This window comes from Ictidomys tridecemlineatus, chromosome 14 (assembly GCF_052094955.1).
Source record: "Ictidomys tridecemlineatus isolate mIctTri1 chromosome 14, mIctTri1.hap1, whole genome shotgun sequence".
Lineage (NCBI taxonomy): Eukaryota > Metazoa > Chordata > Mammalia > Rodentia > Sciuridae > Ictidomys > Ictidomys tridecemlineatus.
In genome coordinates, this window is record NC_135490.1 from 16,061,117 (window position 1) to 16,087,928 (window position 26,812).

At 39.9% G+C, this 26,812-nt stretch overlaps 1 protein-coding gene across 8 annotated transcripts in view; it reads left to right on the top strand.

Moving 5' to 3' along the window:
* Psd3 (pleckstrin and Sec7 domain containing 3) overlaps positions 1-26,812 on the top strand; it is a 550,748-nt gene that overhangs the window by 501,775 nt on the left and 22,161 nt on the right. For all 8 annotated transcript variants that reach the window (XM_078030943.1, XM_078030944.1, XM_021729090.3 and 5 more), the window contains 2 exons: positions 407-551; positions 9,404-9,547. In XM_078030943.1, coding sequence (XP_077887069.1) covers positions 407-551; positions 9,404-9,547 — 289 coding nt within the window. The remainder of the gene's footprint in view (positions 1-406; positions 552-9,403; positions 9,548-26,812) is intronic.

A 26,812-nucleotide genomic window follows, 5' to 3' on the forward strand; every position in this document is an offset into this window, starting at 1 on the left:
TGCCCTTTTACATTCCCTTCATCGATGTATGCTTCAGTCAGATTTTAAAATAAAATTATGTGAGTAAAAGAGATGAATTAAATTTTTAATTAACTTTTGGCCTAGGCTAGTTTCCAGCAGAAAGTAGTTTAATGAATACATTTCTCTTTTTTTCCTTCTGTATCCTCAGGGCATAGTGATAGGCTTATCCTTTGATGACCATAGATAGGCTTCAGGGTTCCAGTGCCTTCCACTGCCTGGTGATTGCTGTTGAGACTGTTAACCTCCAATGGGGTTGTGTCAGTGATTAATTGTACCAAGAATAAATGATTTCATGTGCCATTTTATATCGGCAATAAGCAATGGGCAAGGTGTGATGCACTTAGACACAGGAATAGCCTGACATATTCATGGTTTTTTCTCATAGGAGTCCAGAGGAGATGCAGGGGTGGATAAGCAAAATCAACTGTGTTGCAGCTGTCTTTTCTGCACCACCGTTTCCAGCAGCCATTGGTTCTCAGAAGAAGTTTAGCCGCCCGCTTCTGCCTGCCACTACGACAAAATTATCTCAGGTAACTTATTTGATGTTGCTGTGTACGACAAAATTATCTCAGGTAACTTATTTGATGTTGCTGTGCATGGAAAGAAGTCCTTTGTAATTTTGCTAATATTTGTATATGAATAATGCTATCCATTATTGGAAAGCAGATGGAAGACCTTGCCCCATGTTGTATAAATGGGGCAAAATGTAATATACCAGTATGTTTTACATTTCAGTTATACTTTCCTGGTTTTGTTTTTGTTTTTGTTTTTAGCTGGCTAAAACTGGGGTGATGTCGTGGCTTGTTAGCAAGCTTTTCATCCATTGATTATTAGTTCATTTAATTGAGCATTTACCATATTTGGTGCTAGAGATATTAAAACATTTTCAGGGATTCCCCTGTTCACAGTAGAGCAGGAAAGGCCTTCCTTACCCCTTAGAAGAGGTGAGTGGAATATTTGCATTTTCTAAGCTAATCAAGACAAAGTTCATCAGAGCTCTGTTCCACATGTATTTACATAAAATTCTCTTAATCTTTCTAAAAAAAAAAAACATTTGTCAAATTTTGTCATCTTTTCATTAAAAACTCTGTTCTGAGGCTCTGCCAATTTTAACCCTCTCTGCAGTACCCCTGATGGCATTGACCAGTCAAGGATTTTGGAGCTACTTTGATGTCTCTGTGGAGCTCTTATTGCTGTAACAATAGAAATCACTTAATCTGATTATGATCAATGAATGCTTTGGTATTAACTAGCTGTTGTTCCCCTCCTTCATAGCACAATTATCAATGACATTTATTTAGTAAATATTATGTCCCTACTGTATAGCAAAGATGGTTTTAGGCTGTGGATCTAGAAAGACAGATGAAACCCAGATCCTCTCCTGGAGGGTGGCAAATACAAATGAAGCACTTGATAGCTACACAGGAAGGGTTAAGGCCATGTGGGCACATGGCAGGACAGCTAGGGTGGCCTTGGAAGTGAAGAAGAGGTGTGATATATTCCATGAAGCTTAAAGGATGAGAAATAGGTGAGGTGTGGGATGAGATAACAGGGTGATCCGGCAGAGAAACAGAGGCCCAGAGGAGAGACACTGGGGTGCAGGAGCCACACCAAGTTACCTAACATGACCTGAGCAGTCTTGAAAATAAGTCAGAAGTGGACCCTGTGGAGGTAGGCAAAATCATGAAAGGCTTGTCTTAGGCCATTCTGCCATAACAGAGTACCCCTGACTGGAAAATCTATAAAGAAAATTAATTTACCTCCTTACAGTTCTAGTGGCTGGGAAGTCGGATATCAAGCCTTCTTGCAGAGTCTTAACGTCACCGAGGGCATGACTTGGTGAGGGGCATGAGCAGGAGAAAGTCGAGCACCTCAGCCTCAGGTTTAGAGCAGACTGCTCCCATGATAACTAACCCACTCTCAACAGGGGGTGGCCCCTCATGGCCTAATCACCTCTGAAAGGTCCCACCTCCAATACTGTCTGGAAGGTAAACTTCAATATGAGTTTTAGGGGGGACTTTCAAATCATTCCAGGCCTATTTGTCATGTGCATGATTTTGGAAGCTTCAGTGGTCCCTGGGTGTCTTTAGGACAGAAGTTTTTAAGCAGAAAAGTGATATAATCATATTTGCACTTCAAAAATTATTCCATTGCCATATGATAAAAGCATTAGAAGAAGATACTATGAGAAGCAGAACGGCCCCTCAAGGACCATCTAGTAACCTAAAGGAGAAATAGCTAAGTTAGTTATCAAAGAAATCGGTAGAGTGGAAGTTCATGAGAGTACAGAATAGACGTCTCATGGCTAAAGTGGAGGAAGAAGGGCGACGCCCAGGACTGCAGTATCTGACCTGGCTGGAGGAACCTCGCCCCTCCAGCTTCTGCTTTTCTCCCTGTTGTTTCTTTCAGAGTCTTTTTCGAATCCTTTTCTTTTTTCTTTCTGTAAGTGATGTAGCCCTTAGGCTCAGAAGCAGACTGAGATACCTGAGAAACAACTTTTAAGAAAAGTTATTTAAGTTAAAATAACCAAACATGGAGGATATTAAGCTAAGAAGGAGAAAATTAGGTAAAATAAAGACAAAACCTAGCTGATAGTAGATTGCAGTGAGGTCCTTGGGTAAACTTGGCAAGAGTGGTTTTGGTGGACTGATGGAAACAGACCATACTGGCCGTCTTTGAGGGAGGGACAGAAGATAGTGAGTAGGTGAAGGAAGAGAACATGCGCTAGTCTTGCCATAAATTACAAAAATCAGAAAGACTAGTAGTAAAAAGAGAGACACATGGCTTCTGGAAAAAGACTCTTGTGTTTTCCACCCTCATTCATAATTATCAGTAACATGTACTGGTTGGTTATTACATAAGCATTATTATGACTATATAGTTCCCATGTGACCCAAAACACGGTTTTGAGAGTAGAAAGGACCAAGCCAGCTCAACTCACAGGACAGAAAGGCATTTAGTTTTACAGCAGTCTAAGAGAAAGGAGGCAGCTTTTATTGATAACCAGAAAGAATGCTGGCCAGTTTCTCTGTCTGTCCAACTAAAGTACAAACCCAAAAGGCAAATCCTTTCCCAGCTTTAAATCTGGGTACTCAGCAACATATCACATAAACAGTCACAAGCAGAGTACATGAAATAGCAAACTATATTCTATGAAGTTAGGAGGAGAAAATGTGAAGCAAAAAAATGTCTTCAGATGTTGAGTTTTGTTCATTCACTTCACTGTGAGACTTTGCAATAGTGATCATTTTTTAATAGATCATTTTTAATAAATCTCACGATTTATTCTATGAAAACAGCAGGAGAGAAAGTGACTGAGGTTAAGAGGGGCTTTAGTAAGTGTGTCACTCACAGGAACATTGTGGAGCTCTGAGCAACATCAGAGTTCTTCCTTGTTCTTCTCTCACTATAGAATGTACTGTTTTATTTTCTTCCTATTTTTCAAAAGGCCCGCTGTCCTATTTGTATATGAGCTGTCTCCCAGTAAGACACATGCATGTGGAAATGTGTTCATCTCTATGTGTGCTTCTGCCAGGAAAACAGGCAGCAAGCACCTTTTTTAGAGTAGACTCTTTTTTAAAAAAAACAGTGTTTTACAAAAAATAGAATGCATAATCTTAAAAATATTTTTCTTCATTTTGGATGTGCATCCACAGAGAGACAAAGGTTGGGGGGAGCACATGTTTAGTGATCAATGATTGAATTTTAGGTAGGAAAGCAATAGCAAAGAGAAGCATTCACCATTGTTACCTCAGACAAGACAGCTGTGCTGTTTAGGGACTTCTAGAGAAAGGGATGTGATGAGTATCTCCCTTCCACCACCAGTTAAATCACCAAGCTTCCATCTGGAAAAGAGGAGGTTCTAGAATATGTTTAAGATTTAAGGTTTCCATATCATTTCTTCACCCAGGTCATCATTTCATGTACTAACAATTTTTTTTTAAAGATGTTTCACCTCTGAGAGTAACAGGACAGTATGGGAAGCACAGTGTAAAACCACACATGTGGTGATTAGCGGTGCTAAAGAGAGGTGAGTTGGCATGCAGCTGGTGCAGGGGAGTGGTGTGCCCTCCACATCAGTGGACACTCTTGCAGATGTCTGTGCAGAGTCCCAGCACACCTCCAGCGCATCCTGAAGCAAGCGTCCCTCCTCTCTCCATTGCTTCACAAACTGTTCTCTTCTTTAGCCTGGTCACCCTCACTCTCCGCACTGTTGATGTTTTGGCTCAGATAATTCTTTATTGTGTGAGGCTGTCGTATGAACTGCAGGGTGTTTAGTAGTGTCCCCAGCCTCTACCCAGTAGATGGCAACTGCATCTCCACTAATTTTAATTACCAGAAACATCTCCAGACCTTGCCAAATGTCCTCTGGGATCAAAGCTACCCACTCCCACTGAGAACCACTGCATTGACCCAGTGGTCCTGCATCTGTGAGACTGGCCACCTTTCCTTTCTCCATGCCCCCACAGGCTGGCCATGATTCCCCCAAATGCCAGGGCCTCTTGGGTAGTTTCCATTTATAAAATATGTGTTACAGCACTGTGAGTACCCTGCTGGGTGGGTGGGTGGGTGGGGGACAGTGTTCAGGAAAAAAAATCCAACTTTCAATTAAAAGATTGTTTGGTTCTTTGAAGACATGTTGTTCATCACCCTGTCATTTATGAGCTTCTCTTTAATTTATTCTTGTCTGCTATCCAAAACATATTAGCCTCAATTATTAAAATTGATTATTGTCAGTGCAGTATGGTTCTTCCTGAACAATTCCGCTGTGTAGGAGTCACCTTCTCTGGTTGTTTTTCATGGCAATGTTGCCAAAGCACATTTTTTTCTTCTTCTTCTGTTGAGGGTGGAGAAACTAATCTGAAAACTCAAGATTTTTTTTTCCTTCTTCTGGAAACACAGAATTATGATTTGCCCCCTCTGGGATCTATTCAGGGTCACTTTTATACCCACCAAAACAGTCATTTTCAAGCTGGAGCGTTCACAAGAATTATCTGGGGGCAGTATAATATCCCACCAGGTGGTTCAGATGCAGTCTGATGCCTGGAAATTTGATGTTTCTCTCTCATATGCTCCAGATGACTGACCAGCAGACGGTGCAGATCACACTGAGGCACAAGACACCGCCAGTTTCTGCCTCCTTTAGGTCTGTGCTGCTCCTCTGGACACTGGTACCTCATGAAGTCACCTACCTGATGGATACCGAGTTTCAATTTCTTTGAACTCCAGCTGTTCTCTTACAAAAGTTTGAACCAATGAATAAGCACTCAGTATTAACTCTTTGGGTGCAGGTCAGGTGAGAACACTGTTCAGAAACAAAGTGAGTCCTGTGCTCACCCCTCACAGGGAAGGAACCCTACCCCTCCTCCTGTCCTGTGCTGGACCTCAGGTAGTGCTAAGGAGGAGCACAGGGGCAGGCTTTGGGAGCCTGTGCGCTTACAGTTGCCTCCCTCATTGGCCAGAACCGCACCCCTGCACCCCAACCAGTGTCATGCCTCATCATCAAGCCCTGTCCCTTTACCTCTTAAATATCTTTCACATCCTCCCCGACATTCCTTACTTCAAGCTTTTGTCATCTTAGACCTTATGTCACTGGGTTTCTTTTAATCAATCATTTTATTAATACTAAGTATTTGAGCGACGTATATTTTTAAATAAAATATACCACATGTCCCAGATAGTAGCATTTCACAGTGCTTAGATTTTAAAAAATAATTAAAAAACTGTTCCCAATGCCTAAGAACTCCATTTAAAAACTTATAGAACTTGTAAGCAAATTCAGCACAGTTATGGGATACAATAGTTTTTATAAAAATTTAAAATTGTATCTCGATACTGATTTTTAAAACTCTCCCCATTGGGTCATTTTGGCAAGCTGCACACGCCCCACTTCCTAAAACTTTGTCTAGCCACCTGAGGTCCCTCTCCCTCCACTCAGTTTCTGCCTCCCTTAGTCTGCGCTGCTCCTCTGGATACTTGTACCTCATGAAGTCACCTTCCTAAGGTGCTCTCCTCCAGCCCACCCTTCCCAGTGTTGACTAAAACAAGTCTAACTATGGCACTTTCCTTAATGTACTCGTTTGTGCCAGTAAGATACAGCTCCTTGGCATGACCTTACATAGTGACCACACTATTCCCGAGTAGCTAGATTTCTTATTCATTTCTTAGAGTCTGTGTTTAATATACATTAAACATTCAGTAAAACAGTTAGTTGAATCATGTGAAAGTGTGTTTAAGGACACTGTGTTTAAGGTCTTTAAAGTGCGTTAAACCTGAAATGATTAAAGAAAATCCTTAGCGATGGTGTTTTCAGCAATCTCTCTCTCAAATGGACTCGTTGGCAAATGCTCTTTATTCTAAAATCCTTACCTCTTGGGTTTAATAGATCTCAAGCATTACAGATTTTACTTATAATTTGCACTGCCTCCTAAATCACCTTTCTCCCTGAAAACACAGAAGAAATAATATGAGCACCCTCTTTTTAATCAATCATTTTCAGCTACTGTTTACTGAGGGATAGGTCCAGTGAGCTTTGTAGAAATGGGTGCGACAGTGGTCTCAGCTCCCAGCGTAGAAGCATAAGGTCTTTGTTAGTATTGTCTCTGCTGAGTTCCTTACTAGACACTGGAAGATTAAAGGAAAAGGGAAAATGATCCTCCTTATTTTGCCTTCTTGGAGTTTGTACTCAGTCAAGAAGGTAAAATTCACACTTAGGTCAGAGTGAGTTTTGTGGCAAATAGGTGGCATACACATTCAATGCTGCAGTAACTGGAAAGAGATTGCAAGATCTGGAGCATGCAGGGTGTGTAAGGCCTGCGTGTAGCCCGCAAGCTGGAGAGCTGTGGCAGGAGCATGGGGGGTGAGGGATCTGAGGAGCTCTGAGGGTGCTGAGCTCAGCATCAGCACACTGAGAAGCAGAAGGTTTTGAAGCTTGGGTGTGTGTTTAAGAGAGGGTCCCCGAGTGAATTTAAGATTAGAAGTTGGGAGGATGGACTCCTGCTGTGTCTGTGGCCTGGAGCAGGTGCTTGAGTTCTCTGGGTCTCTGTTTCATTCTAAAGGGCAGTGGCCAGGGTCTCCTTAGGAGGCTTCCAATTCCTCAGACTCTGTGTAAAAGAAGGTTCAAAGGTAGGTGTTTGTGAGATACAGTGTGACGTGTGTCCGTGGTGGAGCAGTTAAGTCAAACTAATTAACATGTCTGTCAAGTCATGTACTGATTTTTTCTGATGAGAACATTTGAAACCTTTTAACAATTTTATATTTATTTATTTATTGGTATTGGGGATTGAACCCAGGGGTGCTTAACCTCTAAGCTATATCCCCAACTCTCTTTATTTTTGTATTTTGACACAGGGTCTCACTATGTGGCGTAGGGCCTCACTAAGTTGCTGAGGCTGGCCTTCAACTTGTGATCCTCCTGCCTCAGTCTCCTGAGTCACTGGGATCATAGCCTGTGCCATCACACCCATCTCAGCAATTTTGAAATATATAACACGTTATTATTATTAACTGTAGTCACCATGATATACAAAAGAATTCTGGAACTCATTCTAATTGAAATTCTGTATTCTTTGACCAGTATCTTCCCAATCTCCTTGTCCCTCCATCTTTTGTCACCACCATTCTGCTTTCTACAGCTAAAAGCTTGATTTTTTTCTTATGTATTTCATATAAGTGAGATGGTATAGCATTTGTCTTTCTGTACCTAGCTTCCTTCACCTTACATAATTTCCTCCAGGTTCATCCATGCTGTGATGTAGGATAGAATTTCCTTCTTTTTAAAGGCTAAGTAGTACTCCATTTTGTATGCATATCATATTTTCATTATCCACACATCTGTTGTGGGTCACTTAGGTTGTGTCCATATCTTAGCTATTGTGAATAATGTTTTAGTGACCACGGTGCACACATATCTCGTCTTTTTGGAATATTTGTTCGCATTTAAAAATCTTGTCATCTTTCTTTCACTCCATGTGTTCTTGCTACCTCTTCTGTTCATCTTTGCACTGATGTTCTCTGCTTTTTAAAACTTTACTTTTTTAATATTTATTTTTTGGTTGGACACAATATCTTTATTTATTTTTATGGGGTACTGAGGATCAAACCCAGGGCCTCACATGTGCTAGGCGAGCACACTATGACTGAGCCGCAACCCCAGCCCCAACCTTTATTTTTTTTAATATATATATATATTTTTTTTTAAGGCTTTAGACTTGAATTCTTTTTTCTTATTTGGCTTTTAAGATGTGCACTATTACAGAAATCCCTAAGATATTATATGTGACTTTATAGTTTCTGGATATCTTCCAAAAAATTTACAAGGATGTTATATAATCTTAATTTGGCATTTATAATTATTAATTATCTGGTAGTCTTTTAAGTTATTCCCCTCATTCTGTAATAAAACTTTTATATTCTAAAATTATGTTGGTGTTATGTAAAACATGCTTATTGCCTCGTTTAATGCTTCATTTGCATTTACCTTTTTGTTTCTTATACATATAAAATTTATAATCAAGAATTTGGATAATTTACATGTGGAAGTGGAATAGTAAGCTGCCACCCAACTTTAGGAATGCAAGAGAATTCCAATGTCTTTTCTCAAGACTATTTTTAAAATTCTGCAAGGGGATTCAGTGTCATATCTTTTTAGGTCACTGTTGCCAAGGAGGTATAAATGGCACCCCTAGAACGGAAATTCTTTGACATAGGACCAACTATATTACCTTGGCAGATGGAACCTATAATTATGCTGTTCAGGCAGCAGTCAGTCAATGAGTGCATTTTAATTGAATGATTAGTTCAGGTCAATGAAGTTGAAGGAAGTGAGAGACCCTCTGCTACTTTGGAGGGAGAAAGCATAGCACATTTTTTAGAATAGCATATGATAAATTTTAGAGAAGAAGTATTTCTTTACAGTACTGCTTATCTCAAAAAAAGAAAGAAATTTGCAGACAGACGCTCATTCACTCCGAGAAATGGGCACACAGGCAGTTTTTGCTGAGCGGGCATACTTGAGAAGCTAAGTTATGTGGTGCCCAGGCTAGGCACGTAGCTGTTCATATGGTGACTTGCCTAATCTGGTTTCTCTTTAAAGGTCTTGTCCCAGCTTGGTGACATTGCATTCCTTAGCAGGCTCTGAAGCCATTTGGTTTTGTAATCAGAGGCCTGGTTGGGGAGGCCCAGTTAGGATGGCCTGGGTTGCCATCCTGGGAAAAATTACACCAACACTGGCAAGTTGGAAGGATGTGCCTCCTGCTGAGGCACCTTAGACTGTTCTGGTAAATGAAAGTTAGTCACCATAAGAGATTTTTAAAGGCACTCTACACATTTTTTTTATTGATTTCTTCTCTGTGCACTAAATGGCTCAATAATTTCCTGCCAGGAGGAACAACTGAAATCTCATGAAGGCAAGCTGAAGCAGATCACCACTGAGCTGGCTGAGCACCGCTCCTATCCTCCTGACAAGAAAGTCAAAGCCAAGGAGGTTGACGAGTACAAGCTGAAAGATCACTATCTGGAGTTTGAGGTATGCTGCACCGGATGCTAACAAATGATTCTGTTACACAGATTGGTCTGTGGGAGGAAAGGTTTTTAAGTTACCATGACTGTGAGGCGCTCGCCCCAAGCCTGGCTCTAACCTGGGAGCTTGATACTAACACCAGTACCTAAGGCGGTCCTGGTCCTGATGGCCATTTGTGTTTGGGATTCCACTTACGTGCCAAACTAACATCAGAGAGTGGCTGCCAGTTTATAGGTTTAACAGCAAGCAGTATGCACACTTGGAATTGTGTAAATGCTGTGATGTCAAAAAAAAAAAACCGCAAAGGACTTGTCAGGGTGCACAGCTGCTCTCTGTGTCCGTGGGTCTCTTGCTGCATAGTTTGAGTCCAAGAAAAGTATAGCAGAGGAAATGAGTGACAGGGTGATGGGAAGCCCCAGCTTTTCCCCGCATATTCTTGTCGTTAGATGACACCAGGGTATTGTTCCTGTACTACTCACCATCCTTCAGAAGAGGATTCTGGCTTGCCGCACACTGGTATACGACAGCAAGTGTGGTTATTAGGAAGAATGGTGAGGATTCACGTGATGTGATGCAGAAAGGCAGAAAAATTAAAAGCAAGCTGAAAGCAATATAGTTCCAAATGGTTCCTTTGACCAAGTTTTCTCCCCAATTAGTGTTAGAATCCTCCATTTCATCACCTCAGCCACCATCGTTAGATACTTAAGGTATCTTTGTACCCCCTCCCTGGCCAAAAAAAAATGTTACAAATATTTTTTCCATTGGATGTGCTGAATCCGTTTGTGGCTCTTCATGTTTATTGTAAGTCTAGACCCTTTATTTCCTTCTTCCTTCTCCTTCAGTCCCATCTGACCATCCTCTTTTCTTCTCCCTAAATACACCTGTATAACTCCACTCATCTACTCCTTCTACCTCGAATGCTCTTTCTATCTTCTGCAAGTCCTGCTCCTCTTTCAAGGAGCAGCCCAGATCCTCCTAGCAAACCTGCTCTGGACCTCCAGCTGGGTTAATCTGCATATAGCACTTGCCCCAATTTGCTTTGTGATAAAGTTATGTTAGCCTATCTCTGTAGTGGATCCCACATCCCCCTAAATAAGACTTTGAGCTCTTAAAGGGCAGGGATCTCAGGTTCATTTTCAGCCTATGCCTTGTCCTTGCTTGTTTAATCAGACAGGATTTCATAGAAGCCTTCCTGAGTTAAAAAATATATATATTCTGTCATCAAGTGTGGCATTAGATCTAAGAGATGGCACTTCCATCACAGATCCAAATGATAGTTTTCTCCATGGTCAAGGAAGTCATCATTCTGGTCAGATGACTATCCCAAGAGGAATCTTTCTTTAGGTAAAGGTATAAGTTTGCTGGCAAAAACTTTGGAAGCCTTGCAGCAAAAAAGACTTGACAAAAATATTAAAAAGAAAAAAAAAAACAAAGTAGTTCATCATTCCCCAGACTTGTTCATTCTTGGGAAATGAGAGTTCTCAAAAAGCAATCATTATTCTTCACACTTCTGGAGTATCTTTAAGCCACAGACCGTTTGGCTTCACACATTGTAATTAAATTTCCCAACACCTCCATCCCCTGCTTCCAGTACTCAGCATCTTGCTTTGAGCCCTTGACTCTGAAGGGAAGAGCCTGTCCCCAGAAGGCAGGGCAGCCGTGAGATGATGGAGACGTTGCTGCTGCTTGGTACACACCACCTGCTTTTGGATCTTCTGTGGTGCCCTTTTTCTGGAAATGCAGCCCAGCAAGCACCGACAGTTTTGTTTCCTGACCTGAAGTGAGACCCTGCTTTGTGGGATGACGTCCTGCTTTCATCAGATTGTGTCTCCAGGAGCATGAAGACTGCATTCCAGGCAGAGTCAGGCTCACACTCCTAGGCACAGCATGTCAGGCTGGTGTCCAGCTGCATTAATATGTATCAACCAGGAAGGTAGAAGGTGCTTCACTTCATACAGATATCATCTACAAAGGTTTTCATATCAGCGCTGCTCTTTAGAAAGCAAGTCATTGTTTTTCACTAAAAGAAAACTGGAGTAATGTATCATGAAGAGGCTACTTTTTATTTCAGCCACCAGAATTGGTCTCCTATGAGTGCTTGTGGCAGTCCCTATGTAGCATCCTTTGCTTTATAAGCATCATACCAAGTGGTTGCTTCATTCCCCAAGTTCAGGGAGACAGCTGTTGGCCAGTGTGTGTGTGTGTTTTATGCAGAGCTGTATCCTCAGATCCTGGAGTATTGACTGAGCGCTTGATACAGACTGAGAGACTTAATGAAATTTTATCTTTATGTATAAAAGAAAATCACAGGAAATAATTCTCTGGGAATTACTTAGTATTAGTTATTTTTACAGGGCCAGAAGCTGCCATGAAAACAAGTCTGATAAGCAGGTGAGAACAGATGGCAGTGTCTGAAGTTCAGGGGCCTCAGTGTGCAGTGACAGGGAAGACTAGGCCTGTCTGCATGTTCAGCAGTGAGGAATTTCTGAAGCCTGGTTTAGCTCTCTAGTCTGTTGCTTAGTAGGTCATCATCAAGATACTCCCCTGGTTTCAGGACAATTGTTTGTTGAGTCTTGATAATGAAAAACATTTTTATTTTGGTGCAATGGTAAGCTGTTAGTGATGACACCAGGGCTGTTCCTAAGTTATGCATTTCAGTGGTTTCTGTCCCAGGTTGCTTTGAGTACAGACAGTTCTTCATGCCAGCCACATTCTCCAAACCCCCACTCACACTCAATCATTAGAAATTCCAGTAAATTCACAGGGTTAGGGCTATAAGAAGATGACATAGACTATAAGAGGACTTCTGTGTTAACCTCATTTTTAGGTCTCATTTTTACCTAAAGCAGCAAATTTCACTCAGAATGGGCTGTGACTGACCACATTGGCACTTTTCTCTTCTTTGACTATTAATTAGTGGTGGAGGGGTAGATGGTTGGTTTGTTTGTTTTAAATAAATTACCCATAGTTGTGGCTGTTATTTTCTCAGATGAGTTCATTTGGAAGCTAATCTTACTTTGGAAAGACTTGTTAAGCATCACAGGTCTAAATTGAGAAACTCACTGTTAATCTCTGAAGTTTATGAAAATAAGTATAAGAATTGGCCTCATATCTTTATAAAGTATTTCTACTTTATTTAGCTCCTATTTTACTTTTAAATGTTTTCATCATCATCATACTTCCGGTATATTAGGGAATGTGTGGTTTGTATCACAGGGGTTGTTTGTACCAGATTTAAAACTTACAAGACTCCAGGCAACCGAAACACAGTAGGTCGAACTGTGCTGAGAAGATCCTCAATGCCAACTGCACCATTAAAATAAAATCCCCTTGATAGCACTATCCTTGGCCCCAATATTTGGGCTTTGTTTCTTCAGCTTTAAAATCAAACATGATTAGAAAGGGAAAATGATGTTTATTCCAAGATATTTTTCACATGTTTGTAATAGAGTTGAGTAATCCTTCTGTTGAGCTAGACTGAGTAGAGGCCGGGAGAAGGGGTAGCAGGCCAAACCTATTAACATGACTGATCTACTAAAGAGGGACTCCTGAGGGTCAGGTTGACCCAGGGCTCCCAAGAGTCTTTGTAGAGCTCGATAGAAAAGAGTGGTCAACACAGTCCAGATGAGTCATAGGTGCCTAAGGTCACTGTGTTTTCTGTGGCCAGCACAATGTTGTATCTGTTTTAATTCATTTAGAAAGATAAGCTGTCGTCTTCCCATTACTCCCTGTTACATCATATCCACAGCTTTCCACTTTGTGTTAATGGCCTGACCACTGAAGGCATTGAGTTTGTAAACCCTATTATGGAGGCTGCAGCCAGTTGTGTTAGTTGAGTATTATTTGGATTTTTCCACATAGGCTTTGGAATCAACTCTTCTGTTATAGTTCGAATGGGTCTCATAAGTTCATGAATTGGAAACTTAACCCCTAATACAGCAGTGTTGGGAGGTGGTGCCTGATAAGTTGAACGCTCTCTTGCCCACTCTTGTTCTCTCATGCCCTCCATTATAGGATGATGCAGCATGAAGACCCTCCTCAGATGTCCAGACCATGCTCTTGGACATCCTAGCCTCTGGAACCACCAGACAAACCATTCTTTGTTCTTTATACTCAGTCTCAGTTTTTCTGTTGTAACCACATAAAACAGACTCGAAAATTGTTACTGAAAAGTGGAACTATTTCTATAACATCTGAAAATGTGGAAGTGGCTTTGGAACTGGGTACCAGGCAGAGGCTGGAACAGGTTTTTTTTTTTCCCCTCCCTTCCCCTCCTCCTTCCCCCATCCCCTTCCTCTAACCTATTGGTCTTCCTTCTATTAATTTCTTTTTAATGGTAACATTATAGTTAGACATAAAAGTTGAATTCATTGTGATGTATTCATCCATGCACATAACATAGTTTCGTCGATTTCATTCTACAGTTCCTCCCCTTTCCCATCCCTCCTTCCTCCCTTCAATCTCCTTCTTCTTTTCCACTGTTCTCCCTTCTGTTTTCATGACATTCCCCCGACCCCCGCTTTCTTTAATTCCCTTTTTCCCCCTAGTTTATGCAAATGAGAAGAAACATTTGACCCTTGACTTTCAGAGTCTGGCTTATTTCACTTAAACTGATGTTCTCATCCATTTACTTGCAAATGACATGATTTTATTCTTTTATTTTGGGCTGAGCAAAACGCTGTTGTATACATATGTATACCACATTTTCTTTATTCATTTGTCTAATGATGTACAATCTTGGTTAATTCCATGATTTGACTATGGTGAATTATGCTGTTATAAGCACTGGTATGCATGTATCGCTATAGTATGCTGATTTTAGTTCTTTTTTGATAAATACTGAGGAGTAGGATTGGTGAGTTCATTCCTAGTCTTTTGATGAATCTCCATACTGCCTTCCAAAGTGGTGACTAATTTGCAGTCCAACAGTGTATAAGTATACATTTTTCCCTGTGTCCTCATCAGCATTTATTGTTATTTGTTTTTTTCTTTTCTTTTTTAAAAGTACCAGGAATTGAACCCAGGAACACTTAACCACTAACCCACATCCCCATCCCTTTTTACTTTGTGCTTTGAGACAGGGCCTCGCTAAGTTGCTGAGGCTGGCTTTGAACTTGTGATCCTCCTGCCGCAGCCTCCCAAGTGTTATTTGTTGACTGGCATTCTAATTGGAGTGAAATGAAATCTCAGTTAGGATTTGATCTGTATTTCCCTGATTGCTAAGGATGTTAAACATTTTTTCATACACTTTTGGCCATTTACATTTCTTCTTTTGAGGATTGTCTGTTTAGTTCATTTGCCCATTTATTGATTAGGTTATTTGTTTGGTGCTGTTTATTGCGTTCTTTCTATATTCTGGATGTACCTGTTGGAAGAATAACTGGCAAATATTTTTTCCCACTCCATAGGCTCTCTCTTTACATTTTTGTGTCTTTGCTGTGCAGGAGCTTTTCAATTTGAAACTATCTCCCTTATTGATTCTTGGTTTTATTTCTTAAGGTTTTGAAGTCATATTTTAAGGAAGTTGGTGTCTATGCCAATATGTTGGAGTGTTGACCCTTTGTTTTCTTCTAGCAGTTGCAGTGTTTCTGGTCTAATTCCTAAATGTTTGATCCACTTTGAGTTGGTTTTTGTTCAGAGAGAGAGAGAGGACTCTAGCTTCATTCTTCTACATACGATATTCAGTTTTCTCAGCACCTTGTTGAAAAGGCTATCTTTTCTCCATTGTATGTTTTTGCCACCTTTGTCAAGGATCAGATAACTGTATCTATGTGGATTTGTCTCTATCTTCTCATTAGTTAGTTCCACTGGTTTCCATGTCTGTTTTGATACTAAGACCATGCTGGTTTTGTTATTATAACTCTGTAGTATAATTGTAAGATCAGGTATTATGAGGCCACCAACATTGCCCTTCTTGCTCAATATTGCTTTGGCCACTCTGGGTCTTCATTCTGCCATAAGAATTTTAGGACTGTTTTTACTATTTCTGTGAAGAATGTCTTTGATATTTTGATGGGGCTCACATTGAATCTGTATCTTGTTTTGGGTAATATGGACATTTGACAATATTAAGGTGGGCTGAAACAGTTTTGAATACTGGGGAAAGCTTTAATTGCCATAAACAGCACATTACGGGTGCTTCTGGTGCAGGTTCAGCAGAAGGAATTCATTGACAGGGAAAATCTAAGTCTTCTTAGAAACTACTCAAGTGATTGTGGTCAGAATATTGGCAGAAATATGGACAGTAAAGACCATTCTGATGAGTTTTGGGAAATGAAAAGCATAGTATTGTAGCCTGAAGTAAAGGCTGCCTCCACACAGAAGCGGAGATCTCAGTGGAATTGTCTGTATCCTAGGGCTTTGTGGAAGGTCAAATTTTAAGTGTGATGAGCCTCAGAGATCTAGTAGAAGAAATTTCTAACCAAAATATTGAAGGAACTGTGTGTGTACTTTTAACCACGTATACAGTCAGATGAAAGAGGAAAGAAATTATTTAAAGACAGAATTTATAATTTAGAGAGAAGCAGCAGGGCAGAAAGATTTGGAAAATTTGCAGCCTGTTCATGTAAAGAGTGAAAAAGCTTTTTAGGAGAAGAAACCAGGTATAGCCAACCAACTACTTGCTAGAGATTACCATGGATGGAACAGATCATCACTAAGACACCAGGAGAGAGAGAGCGAGCGAGCCAGGTCACTTCAGTGATCTTCAAAGCTACCTTTCCCAACAGCCCCAGGCAGGACCTTGAGGGCAGTTTCCAGAGAGGCACCCAAGGGATGTCAGCATTTGTTGTCCTGCCCAGCTTTGGAACTCTGCTCCCCAAATTCCAAGGCTGTGCAGGGCAATAGCTACCCTCAGCCATCTTGGTCATGGTTCTATCAGGCCCAGAAGCAACTTGACCCTCCACTTGGAAGGCCCAAGCCATAAAACCTTGGTAGTATGCACTTGGTGCTGATCCTGCAGTTATACAAGATGCAGGCACTACAGGGACCTGGCTTCTTCACCTAGATTCAAAGGATGTGGCAGACAGCTGGAAGCTCAGGCAGAGCCTTGTCTCAGGGCAGAAGCCCCTGAATGGTTCCCACTAAGGCAGTGCCTGGTGGAACCTGAAAGTGAGGCCATCACAGTTCCCTCTAAGCAATATTGGAGCCCCAGGCACAAAGCTGCCCTCAAGATCCCAGAATGTAAGGCTAGTGGCCAGCAGTGCCAGCCTGGGAGAACCTCAAGGAACTAACTATAGGAGACTAAAATCCATGGAGCTGCTGCCTAGGATAGGCCCAGCAAAGCTTTCCCTGTGTGCCCAGCATACAGAACATGGAGGGAAAAAAAAAAGCTTCTGCAGCTTGGAAGATCTAATGATTTTCCTTTTCCTATTGGGTATCACATTTACTTGAGAGCAGTCAGCCCTTTTATCTCATATGTTTCTCCCTTTTGGAAAGGGAATGTCTATTTTCAACTCACTGCTGAAATCCTGCATTTGCCTCAGGGTTAATTGTGTCTGGAGATTTAGATGAGATTCTGGACTTGGGACTTGAGAGTTGATGCTGACTTTGGGGGATTACAGCTAGTCCTGATTTATGCTAGTTCAGTTTAGGATTTTTCGACCTAAGGATTCGGGAGAAAATGTACTCTGAATTTTGATTTTTTTTTTCCCTCCTGAGCTAGTTATGTGCAGTACCATACACTAGTGATACTGGGCAGCAGCAGTGATCTGTAACTCCCTGTCAATCACACAATAATGAAAGTAAACCATCAATACTTGACAGTGTCCTGTGTTGCTGGGCTGTGGTGATTGGCAGATTAGATGTATTAATTGCATTTATTTATTTATTTATTTATTTATTTTTATTTTTTAATTTTTTTATTATTGTTCAAAACATTACAAAGCTCTTGACATATCATATTTCATACATTTGATTCAAGCAGATTATGAACTCCCATTTTTACCCCATATACATATTGCAGATTCACATCGGTTCCACATCCACTTTTTTACATACTGCCATATTTCTGTCGTATTCTGCTGCCCTTCCTATCCTCTACTATCCCCCCTCCCCTCCCCTCCCCTCCCATCCCATCTTCTCTCTCTACCCCATCTACTGTAATTCATTTCTCTCTCTCATTTTTTTCCACTTTCCCCTCACTTCCTCTTATATGAAATTTTGTATAACAATGAGAGTTTCCTTCCTTTACCATGCAATTTCCCTTCTCTCTCTCTTTCCCTCCCCTCTCTCGACCCTGTTTAATGGTGATCTTCTTCTCATGCTCTTACTCCCTATTCTGTTCTTAGTTGCTCTCCTTATATCAAAGATGACATTTGGCATTTGTTTTTTAGGGATTGGCTAGCTTCACTTAGCATAATCTGCTCTAGTGCCATCCATTTCCCTGCAAATTCCATGATTTTGTCATTTTTTTAGTGCAGAGTAATACTCCATTGTGTATGAATGCCACATTTTTTTTATCCATTCATCTATTGAAGGGCATCTAGGTTGGTTCCACAGTCTAGCTATTGTGAATTGTGCTGCTGTGAACATCGATGTAGCAGTATCCCTATAGTACGCTCTTTTAAGGTCTTCAGGGAATAGTCCGAGAAGGGCAATGGCTGGATCAAATGGTAGTTCCATTCCCAGATTTCCCAGGAATCTCCATACTTCTTTCCAAATTGGCCGCACCAATTTGCAGTCCCACCAGCAATGTACAAGTGTACCCTTTTCCCCACATCCTCGCCAGCACTTGTTGTTGTTTGACTTCATAATGGCTGCCAATCTTACTGGAGTGAGATGGTATCTTAAGGTGGTTTTGATTTGCATTTCTCTGACTGCTAGAGATGGTGAGCATTTTTTCATGTACTTGTTGATTGATTGTATGTCCTCCTCTGAGAAGTGTCTGTTCAGGTCCTTGGCCCATTTGTTGATTGGGTTATTTGTTGTCTTATTGTCTAATTTTTTTTAGTTCTTTGTATACTCTGGATATTAGGGCTCTATCTGAAGTGTGAGGAGTAAAAATTTGTTCCCATGAAGTAGGCTCCTTGTTTACCTCTCTTATTGTTTCTCTTGCTGAGAAAAAACTTTTTAGTTTAAATCCCATTTGTTGATACTTGTTATTAACTCTTGTGCTATGGGTGTCCTCTTAAGGAATTTGGAGCCCGACTCTACAATATGTAGATTGGAGCCAACTTTTTCTTCTATCAGACGCAGAGTCTCTGTTTTGATATCAAGCTCCTTGATCCATTTTGAGTTAACTTTGTGCATGGCGAGAGGAAGGGATTCAGTTTCATTTTGTTGCATATGGATTTCTGGTTTTCCCAGCACCATTTGTTGAAGATGCTCTCCTTCTTCCATTGCATGCTTTTAGCCCTTTTATCAAATATAAGATAGTTGTAACTTTGTGGATTAGTCTCTGTTTTCTCTATTCTGTACCATTGGTCCACCCGCCTGTTTTGGTACCAGTACCATTCTGTTTTTGTTACTATTGCTCTGCAGTATAGATTGAAATCTGGTATCGCTATGCCCCCTGATTCACACTTCCTGCTTAGAGTTGCTTTTGCTATTCTGGGTCTTTTATTTTTCCATATGAATTTCATGATTGCTTTCTCTATTTCTACAAGAAATGCCATTGGGATTTTGATTGGCATTGCATTAAACCTATAGAGCACTTTTGGTAATATTGCCATTTTGATGATGTTAGTTCTGCCTATCCATGAACAGGGTATATTTTTCTATCTTCTAAGATCTTCTTCTATTTCTCTCTTTAGGGTTCTGTAGTTTTCATTGTATAAATCTTTCACCTCTTTTGTTAGGTTGATTTCCAAGTAATTTTTTTTTTTGAGGATATTGCAAATGGGCTGTTTTTCCTCATTTCCATTTCAGAAGCTTTGTCGCTGATATACAGAAATGCCTTTGATTTATGTGTGTTGATTTTATATCCTGCCACTTTGCTGAATTCATTTATTAGTTCTTGTAGTTTCTTTGTAGACCCTTTTGGGTCTTCTAGGTATAGAATCATGTCGTCCACAAATAGTGATAATTTAAGTTCTTCTTTTCCTATTTTTATGCCTTTAATTTCTTTCGTCTGTCTAATTGCTCTGGCCAGTGTTTCAAGAACTATATTGAATAGAAGTGGTGATAGAGGGCAAGGATGGTTCAATATACGGAAATCAATAAATGTTATTCACCACATCAATAGACTTAAAGATAAGAACCATATGATCATCTCAATAGATGCAGAAAAAGCATTTGACAAAGTACAGCATCCCTTTATGTTCAAAACATTAGAAAAACTAGGGATAACAGGAACTTACCTCAACATTGTAAAAGCTATCTATGCTAAGCCTCAGGCTAGCATCATTCTGAATGGAGAAAATATTAATTGCATTTATGACCTAATGATACTTTCAACATATAATATATTTATTGGGGCATAACTCCATGTAAGTAGCATGTGTATTGGGAAGCAGCAAATGAATTGTGCATTGGGTGAAGTTCCTGAATTTTGTAAGTGGAATGTTGTGGTTTGTATGTGTTCCCCAGGGTGCAACAGTTTTGGGAGAGAGGATCTATCAAGAGGTGCTTAGGTCATGAGGGCTCTGCCCTCCCAGGTGGATTAATGTTGTCATTGCAGGAGTGGGTTGATTATCACAAGAAAAGATCTGCTGTGAAATTGAGCTTGGCCCTCTCTTGTTCACTTTTGCCCTCCCACCCTCAGCTTTAGGAAAACCAGCCTCACGTTTCTTGCAGATGCCAGGGCCCTGTGCTTTTAGACTTCCCAACCCCCAGAACCACAAGCCAAATGTACTCTATTCTTTAAAGGTTACCTAGTCTCAGGTATTACGTCATAGCAGCACAAAACATGAAACTATTGCTCTTTCATGATGAGAAGGAGTATTCTTCCAGGTATGTATTCTTAGATTATAATTCAGCATTAAAGAGAAACCCACTTCCCTGCAACCAAGACTTGGAGCAGTGCCCTTAACTTACTGGGCTGGAATTGAGCCAAGTGCCCACTTCTGAATTGAGACCAAGAGCAGCATACACTCATTTATTTTAGACAGCTAGGCCCATACTAGCCACATGACTAAGAAAGTATTTTATTTCTTTTCTTTCCTTTCTTCTTTCATCCAAGGGTACTTTACCACCGAGCCACATCTCTAGTCCTTTTTACTTTTTAATTTTTGAGACAGGGTCTTGCTAAATCACTGAGAGTCTCAATAAGATGCTGAGGCTGGCCCCAAACTTCAGATCCTCTGCCTCAATCTCCAGAATCACAGGGATTACAGACTTGCACCACCATACCCAGGAGAAATTCAACTTTAGAAACAACAAATGTCTACAGTAACAAGACTGTAAAATTTCCCAAGACAGAATATTTTAAACCGAAAAATCTGGTACATTCTTAAAACAAGATGCATCTTTTTTCTGAATTTCTAATTTTTGTCAGCATTTTTAAATGACACGATTTCTTCCGACATTGGTATATTTGAGAAAAAGTATATATTACATACTATCATTGGGGAAACCTAAAGCAGTGTACATCTAGAGGCACACGTGAGGTAAATTTCAAGTTGTAAACTTTCAGGTTTACTGTTGGGTTTTGGTTGCATAGTGGTTGTATGGATGGTTGATTTGACGTATGCCCTTCTGAGTGAATCATCTGATTGCTTCCTCAGACTGTTAAGCTTTGAATTAGTAATTTTCACATTAGGGTCTCATCTTGTGTATAGCCTCTCCTAGTGTAGTACTGTATCAACATTGAATTAGTAATTTTCACATTAGGGTCTCATCTTGTGTATAGCCTCTCCTAGTGTAGTACTGTGCCCACTGTCAAAAGGCAAACCCACCTTTTGAAAGAAAATTATCTAGCTATTTAGTGACAAGTGGCCTTGATCATAAAAGTACAAAGGTAACAGTTATTCCTCTTTTTCTTCCTAGTGAAAGCAAAGGAGAAATTCCATTAACTTAAAGAAGATTAGTAGCCGTAGCCTTGGTCTTAATAACTGAATCTCGCCTGGAATTGAATGCTGTCCCCTGAACAGACAGCATCACAAAAGTGGTTATGTTTTTGAATCTGAGGAACTGAAAATAGTGCAGGTTAATAGAATTCTTGGAGGAATTCAAAAGGGTTTTTGTTTTTCCTTTTTAGATGGGATACTAAGTCTTTATGTGTCAAAAGCTAGTGATCTAAGATCAGCAGTTGTCTGGATGCTCAGTCCAGTTAATAAGAGACATGATTCTTACAGTCATTTAAACTTCATTTTGCATCATATGATGGCACAGTGATAAAAAGCTCTGAATTTTAATCTGTAAATGATGACAGATGCCTTTGAAGGAAAGAGAAGGCTAGCAACAGGATTTTTTGGAACCATAATTTAGGAGATGTTCGCAAAGAACTAGGATCATACCTGAGAAGCAGAGTGTGATAGTCAGGTTTTCATCACCATGACCAAAATACCTGAAAAGAATGACTTACAAGAGGAAAAGTTTATTTTAGGCTCATGGTTTCGGAGGTTTAAACCATGTTTGGCTGACTCTGTTGCTCTGGACCCAAGGTGAGGCAGAAGGGCTTGGAGAAGGAAAGCTGCTCAGCTCATGGAACTCAGATGCAGAGAGAGGGCAAGGAACCAGGAAAGAAGTGTAATGTCCCTAGCTATCTGCTCCCCACCCCCTGACTTGTCTGCCTATAGTTACTACCCAGTAATCCATTCAAATTGTTAGCCCATTGAATGGGTTAATCCACTAATTAGGTTATAGCTCTCATAATCTAATCATTTCAGCTCTGAACATTCCTGCATTGTCTATACATGAGCTTTTTGGTGGACATCTCATATCTAAATCATAACACAGAATAAGCAGCCAGTTATGATTCCCTGCCTCAAAATCCCTCCCATAATTATTACTAAATGCCTGAATGCCTGTTCTGATGAGGGTCATCTTTCCGTTGAGGTACAACCTTCAGGAAAAAGGTAAATATACTGAGAGATAAAATGGTACAATTTTAAAAAATCACTAGGCTGGGGCTTGAGAAGGCCATGTTAGTCTTAACATTGAGGAATTTGGCACAGAGTTATCCTTTGGGGGCCTTGTTTCCTTGTTATCAAAATGAGATGAGAACCACAAAAATGGGAAGTTATACTCCATGTTCATATGATATGTCAAAATACATTCTACTGTAATGTATCACTAAAAAAGAACATAAAAAATTGAAAGGAGGTGGGATTAGGTGAACTAGCTAATAAATTTTCTTCCAAATTTATATTTTTGAAGACAATGACACATTAACATCAGGTTTTTATTAGAATAGCTCCTTCTCACAAAAATCCCTAGGAGTGTTAGACACATAACAAGATTATTTCTTATTTGAATGTCAGGGAACATAGACCAGCACTGTGCACAGTAGTATTATATTGCAAACCACACGTGTGTCATTTTAAATTTTCTAATAGCTACATTTAAAAATGAAAATAGGTAGGGTGTCACACACCTGTAATCCCAGTGACATGGGAGGCTGAGACAAGAGGATCACTAGTTCAAGACTAACTCAGCAACTTCATGAGGCCCTAAGCAACTTGGTGAGATCCTGTCTCAAAATAAATAAAATATAAAAAGGACAGGGGATTTCACTCAGGGGTTAAGTGCCCCTGGGTTTAATCTCTAGTACCAAAAAAAAAAAAAAAGTGAATAAAGTGAATTTTTTTCAAAGATAAACCAAGAAGAAATTAGAATAATAAGTGAAAAGAGGAGGCTGACAGCACAGAAATGCAAAGGATCATGAGACTAATATGAATAATTATATATCAAGAAATTGGATAACCTGGAAGGAATAGATGAATTCCTAGATACATACAATCTAGCAAGCTGAATTATGAAGAAACAGAAAGTCTGAGCAGACTAACAGTGATAAAGGAGATTAAATCAGTAATGAACAGTTTTCCATCAATAAAAAAGCCCAGAATCTGATGACCTCATGTCAGAATTCATATCTCAAGCTCTGCCAAAAAGTTGAAAAGTGGGGATAATTTCTAAGCTCATTTTATGAGGCTATAATTACGCTGATACTAAAGCCAGACAAGGACAGTTTAAGAAAAGTGTTACAAGCCAGTATCCTTGACAAACATTAATGCAGAAATGCTCAACACAATATGAGCTCACTGAGTTCAGCAGCACATTAAAAGGCTTGCTCACCATGGTCAAGTGGTACTCATCCCTGTGGTGCAGGGGTGGTTCAACATGTGCAGATCCAAACAAGCAGTACAGCAGTTTCGCAGAAAAAAGCAGAACAAAAGCATATGGTCAATGGATAGGAAGAGAAAGCACATTTGACAGAATTCAACATCCATACATGATAGGAACTGTCGACACATTAGATAGACAAGGAAGGTACTTTGACTCAATAAAAGCCATGCATCACATGGCTACAGTTATACTCAAAGGTAAAAAGCTAAAACTTACGTGCACTCTTGCTACTTCACTTCAATATGACACTGGAAGTTATGACCAGGTAAGAAAAGGAAGAAAAATGCATCCAAAGCAGAAAGGAAAATGTTAAATTTTCTCTTTTGCAGATAGCTCTATCTTATGTATAAAGCCCCCCAAAACACTTAGAACTGTTAAATGAATTGAATAACATTGAAAGATACAAAATCAATTGTGTGCAAAAATTGGCTGTGTTTCTATAAACTAACTGAACTATCAAAAAAAGAGGAAATTAAGGAGACAATTCCACTTACAATCGCATCAAAAGAAATAAAATAATTATTTGTAAATTTATTAACCAAGGAGGTGAGAGATCTAGACACAGAAAACTGTTATAAAACATTAACAAAAGAAATTCTAGAAAGCACAAATGATGGACAAATAAGTGCAAAGGTCATGGTCATGGCTTGAAAAAAATTACTGTTGTTTAAATGTCTGTGTGATACAAAGTGATCTGCAGATTCATTGCCATCCCTATCAAATCCCAATGTCATTTTTCACAGAAATTGAAACAATAATGCTAAAATGTATGGAACAGAAGAGACTCCAGATAGTCAAATAATTCTTGAGTAACACGCCTCATACTTCCTGATTTTAAAGTAAATTGTAAGCTGGGTGCATAGACCACACCACTAGTCTCCTCTGCTAAGGAGGCTGACGTGGGAGGATGACTTGAGCACAGGAGTAAAGACAGCCTGGTAAGACCCTCTCAAAAAGGGAAGGAAAGGCCTGGGGTGGTAGCCCAACAGTAGAGTGCTACTTCCTCAAGGCCCTGGGGTCAGTTCCCAGAACTACAGACAAAGCCCAACACAACAAAAAGGGAAGAAGCGTAGATAGGAAAGGCATTGCAGTCAAAGCAATGTGGTACTTGGCTGGGACTGGAACTCAGTGGTAGAGTGCTTGCCTAGCATGCAGGAGGCCTTGAGTTCAATCCTAGCACTGCCAGAAGCACAAAACAAAACCCCAATATGGTACTGACATAAAAACAGACATAGAAACCAATGAGATTAAAAAAAGAGAGCGAGCGATCCCAGGAATAAACCCATGAATATGTGATCAACTGATCTTCAACAAATTGCCAAGAAAACACATTGGTGAAAGGATAGTGTCTTCAAAACATGGTGTGTGGGAAATTGAACATACATATACCAAAAAAATAAGGAAATTGGGCTCTTATACTGTATGCAAAAATCAACTCAAATAGATTAAAAATATTAAAGTTAGACCCAAAGGCTCAGTGGTAGAGTGCTTGCCTAGCAAGCTGGAGACCCTAGGTCCAATCCCCAGTACTGCAAAAACAAAAAAAGGGTAAGATCTGAACATGTAAAACTCACAGAAGAAAACAGGGGAAAGCTCCATGATTTTGGCCTTGGCAATGGTTTTTTAATATGATACCAAAAGCGTAGACAGCAAAAGTATAAGTGGAACTACATCAAGCTAAAAAGTTTCTACACAACAAAGGAAACAATCTGCAAATAAAATATAACCCCCAGAGTGGGAAAAGTTATCTGTAAACCATATATTATATAAGAGGTTAATGTGTAAAATATAAAAGGACTTTATACAATTAATAAAAAGCAAAAAATATAAACAAATAGTTCTATTAAAAAATGAGCAAAGATTCTAAATCAACTTTTCCCCCCTAAGAAGGCATTTAAATGACCCATGACCCACAGGTATATATTGAAATGATTATTAACATCCCTGATCATCAGGGAAATGCAAATTAGAACTAGAATGAGCTATCACTTCATGTGTATTAGGAGGACAGTCATCAAAATGTCAGAAGATAACATGTTTTTGATGAGAATGTGGAAAAAAGGTAACCTCTATGTATTAACACTATGTTAGTTCATCAGAAAATTACACTTGCCATTTGATGTAGTTCTTCCACTTCTGAGCATATATTCAAAGGTGAGGGAGAGAGGATCACTGTCTCCAAGAGTTATCTGTACTCTCCTTAGCATTTCAGCTTTATATGGAATAACCAAGAATTGGCATACATTGTACATACATGTGTGTGTATTTACATGTGTGAATATACAAAAATTAATTTTATTCACCCTTAAAAAGGAATGAGAACCTTCTTTTTGTAGGGAAATGTGTGGGTTTGCTCCTGTCTCACTAGGCACTGATATTAAAAAGCACATAACAGGCCTAGAGGTGACCTCATTTAACTGCTAGGCCTCTTCCTTACCATGTTACCACCCCAGAGAAAACATTGAACCACTGGTACCACACGGGGACTGCTAAGCAAGAATGGACACTGTCCATAAACAATAATCAAGCCTAATACTCTGATTTCTCTTCAGATTGTATAAATCTTTCGCCTTTTTTAATAATAAAGCCTTACCAGCGCCTAACAGCTGCCTAATGGCTCAGCTTCCACCTCTTACACATAGAACTTGTACCCAAGAGGGCTGTCAGGCCTCCCTACCCCTAACTAGCTCTTAGCCGACTTCCTGATCTATACATATGCCGTCCAGCATGGTAAACAACAGCCACTTGTGGCTGTGGGACATGTGAAGTGGGTTAGTCTGAACTGAGATACGTGGTAGGTATAAACCACACACTAGATTCCAAAGTCCTAGTATGAAAAAAAGCATTAAAAATTTGTGCTCTTTTTTCCCACACCGACAGCTGGTGACTACTCTCTGCCCAGTAGACTTTTTTATATTCTACATATAAGTGAGATCATGCAGTATTTGTATTTCTAGGACTAGCATATTTCACTTAAAATAATATCTTCCAGGGCTGGGGCTATAGCTCAGTGGTAGATCGCCTGCCTCCACACATGTGGGGCGG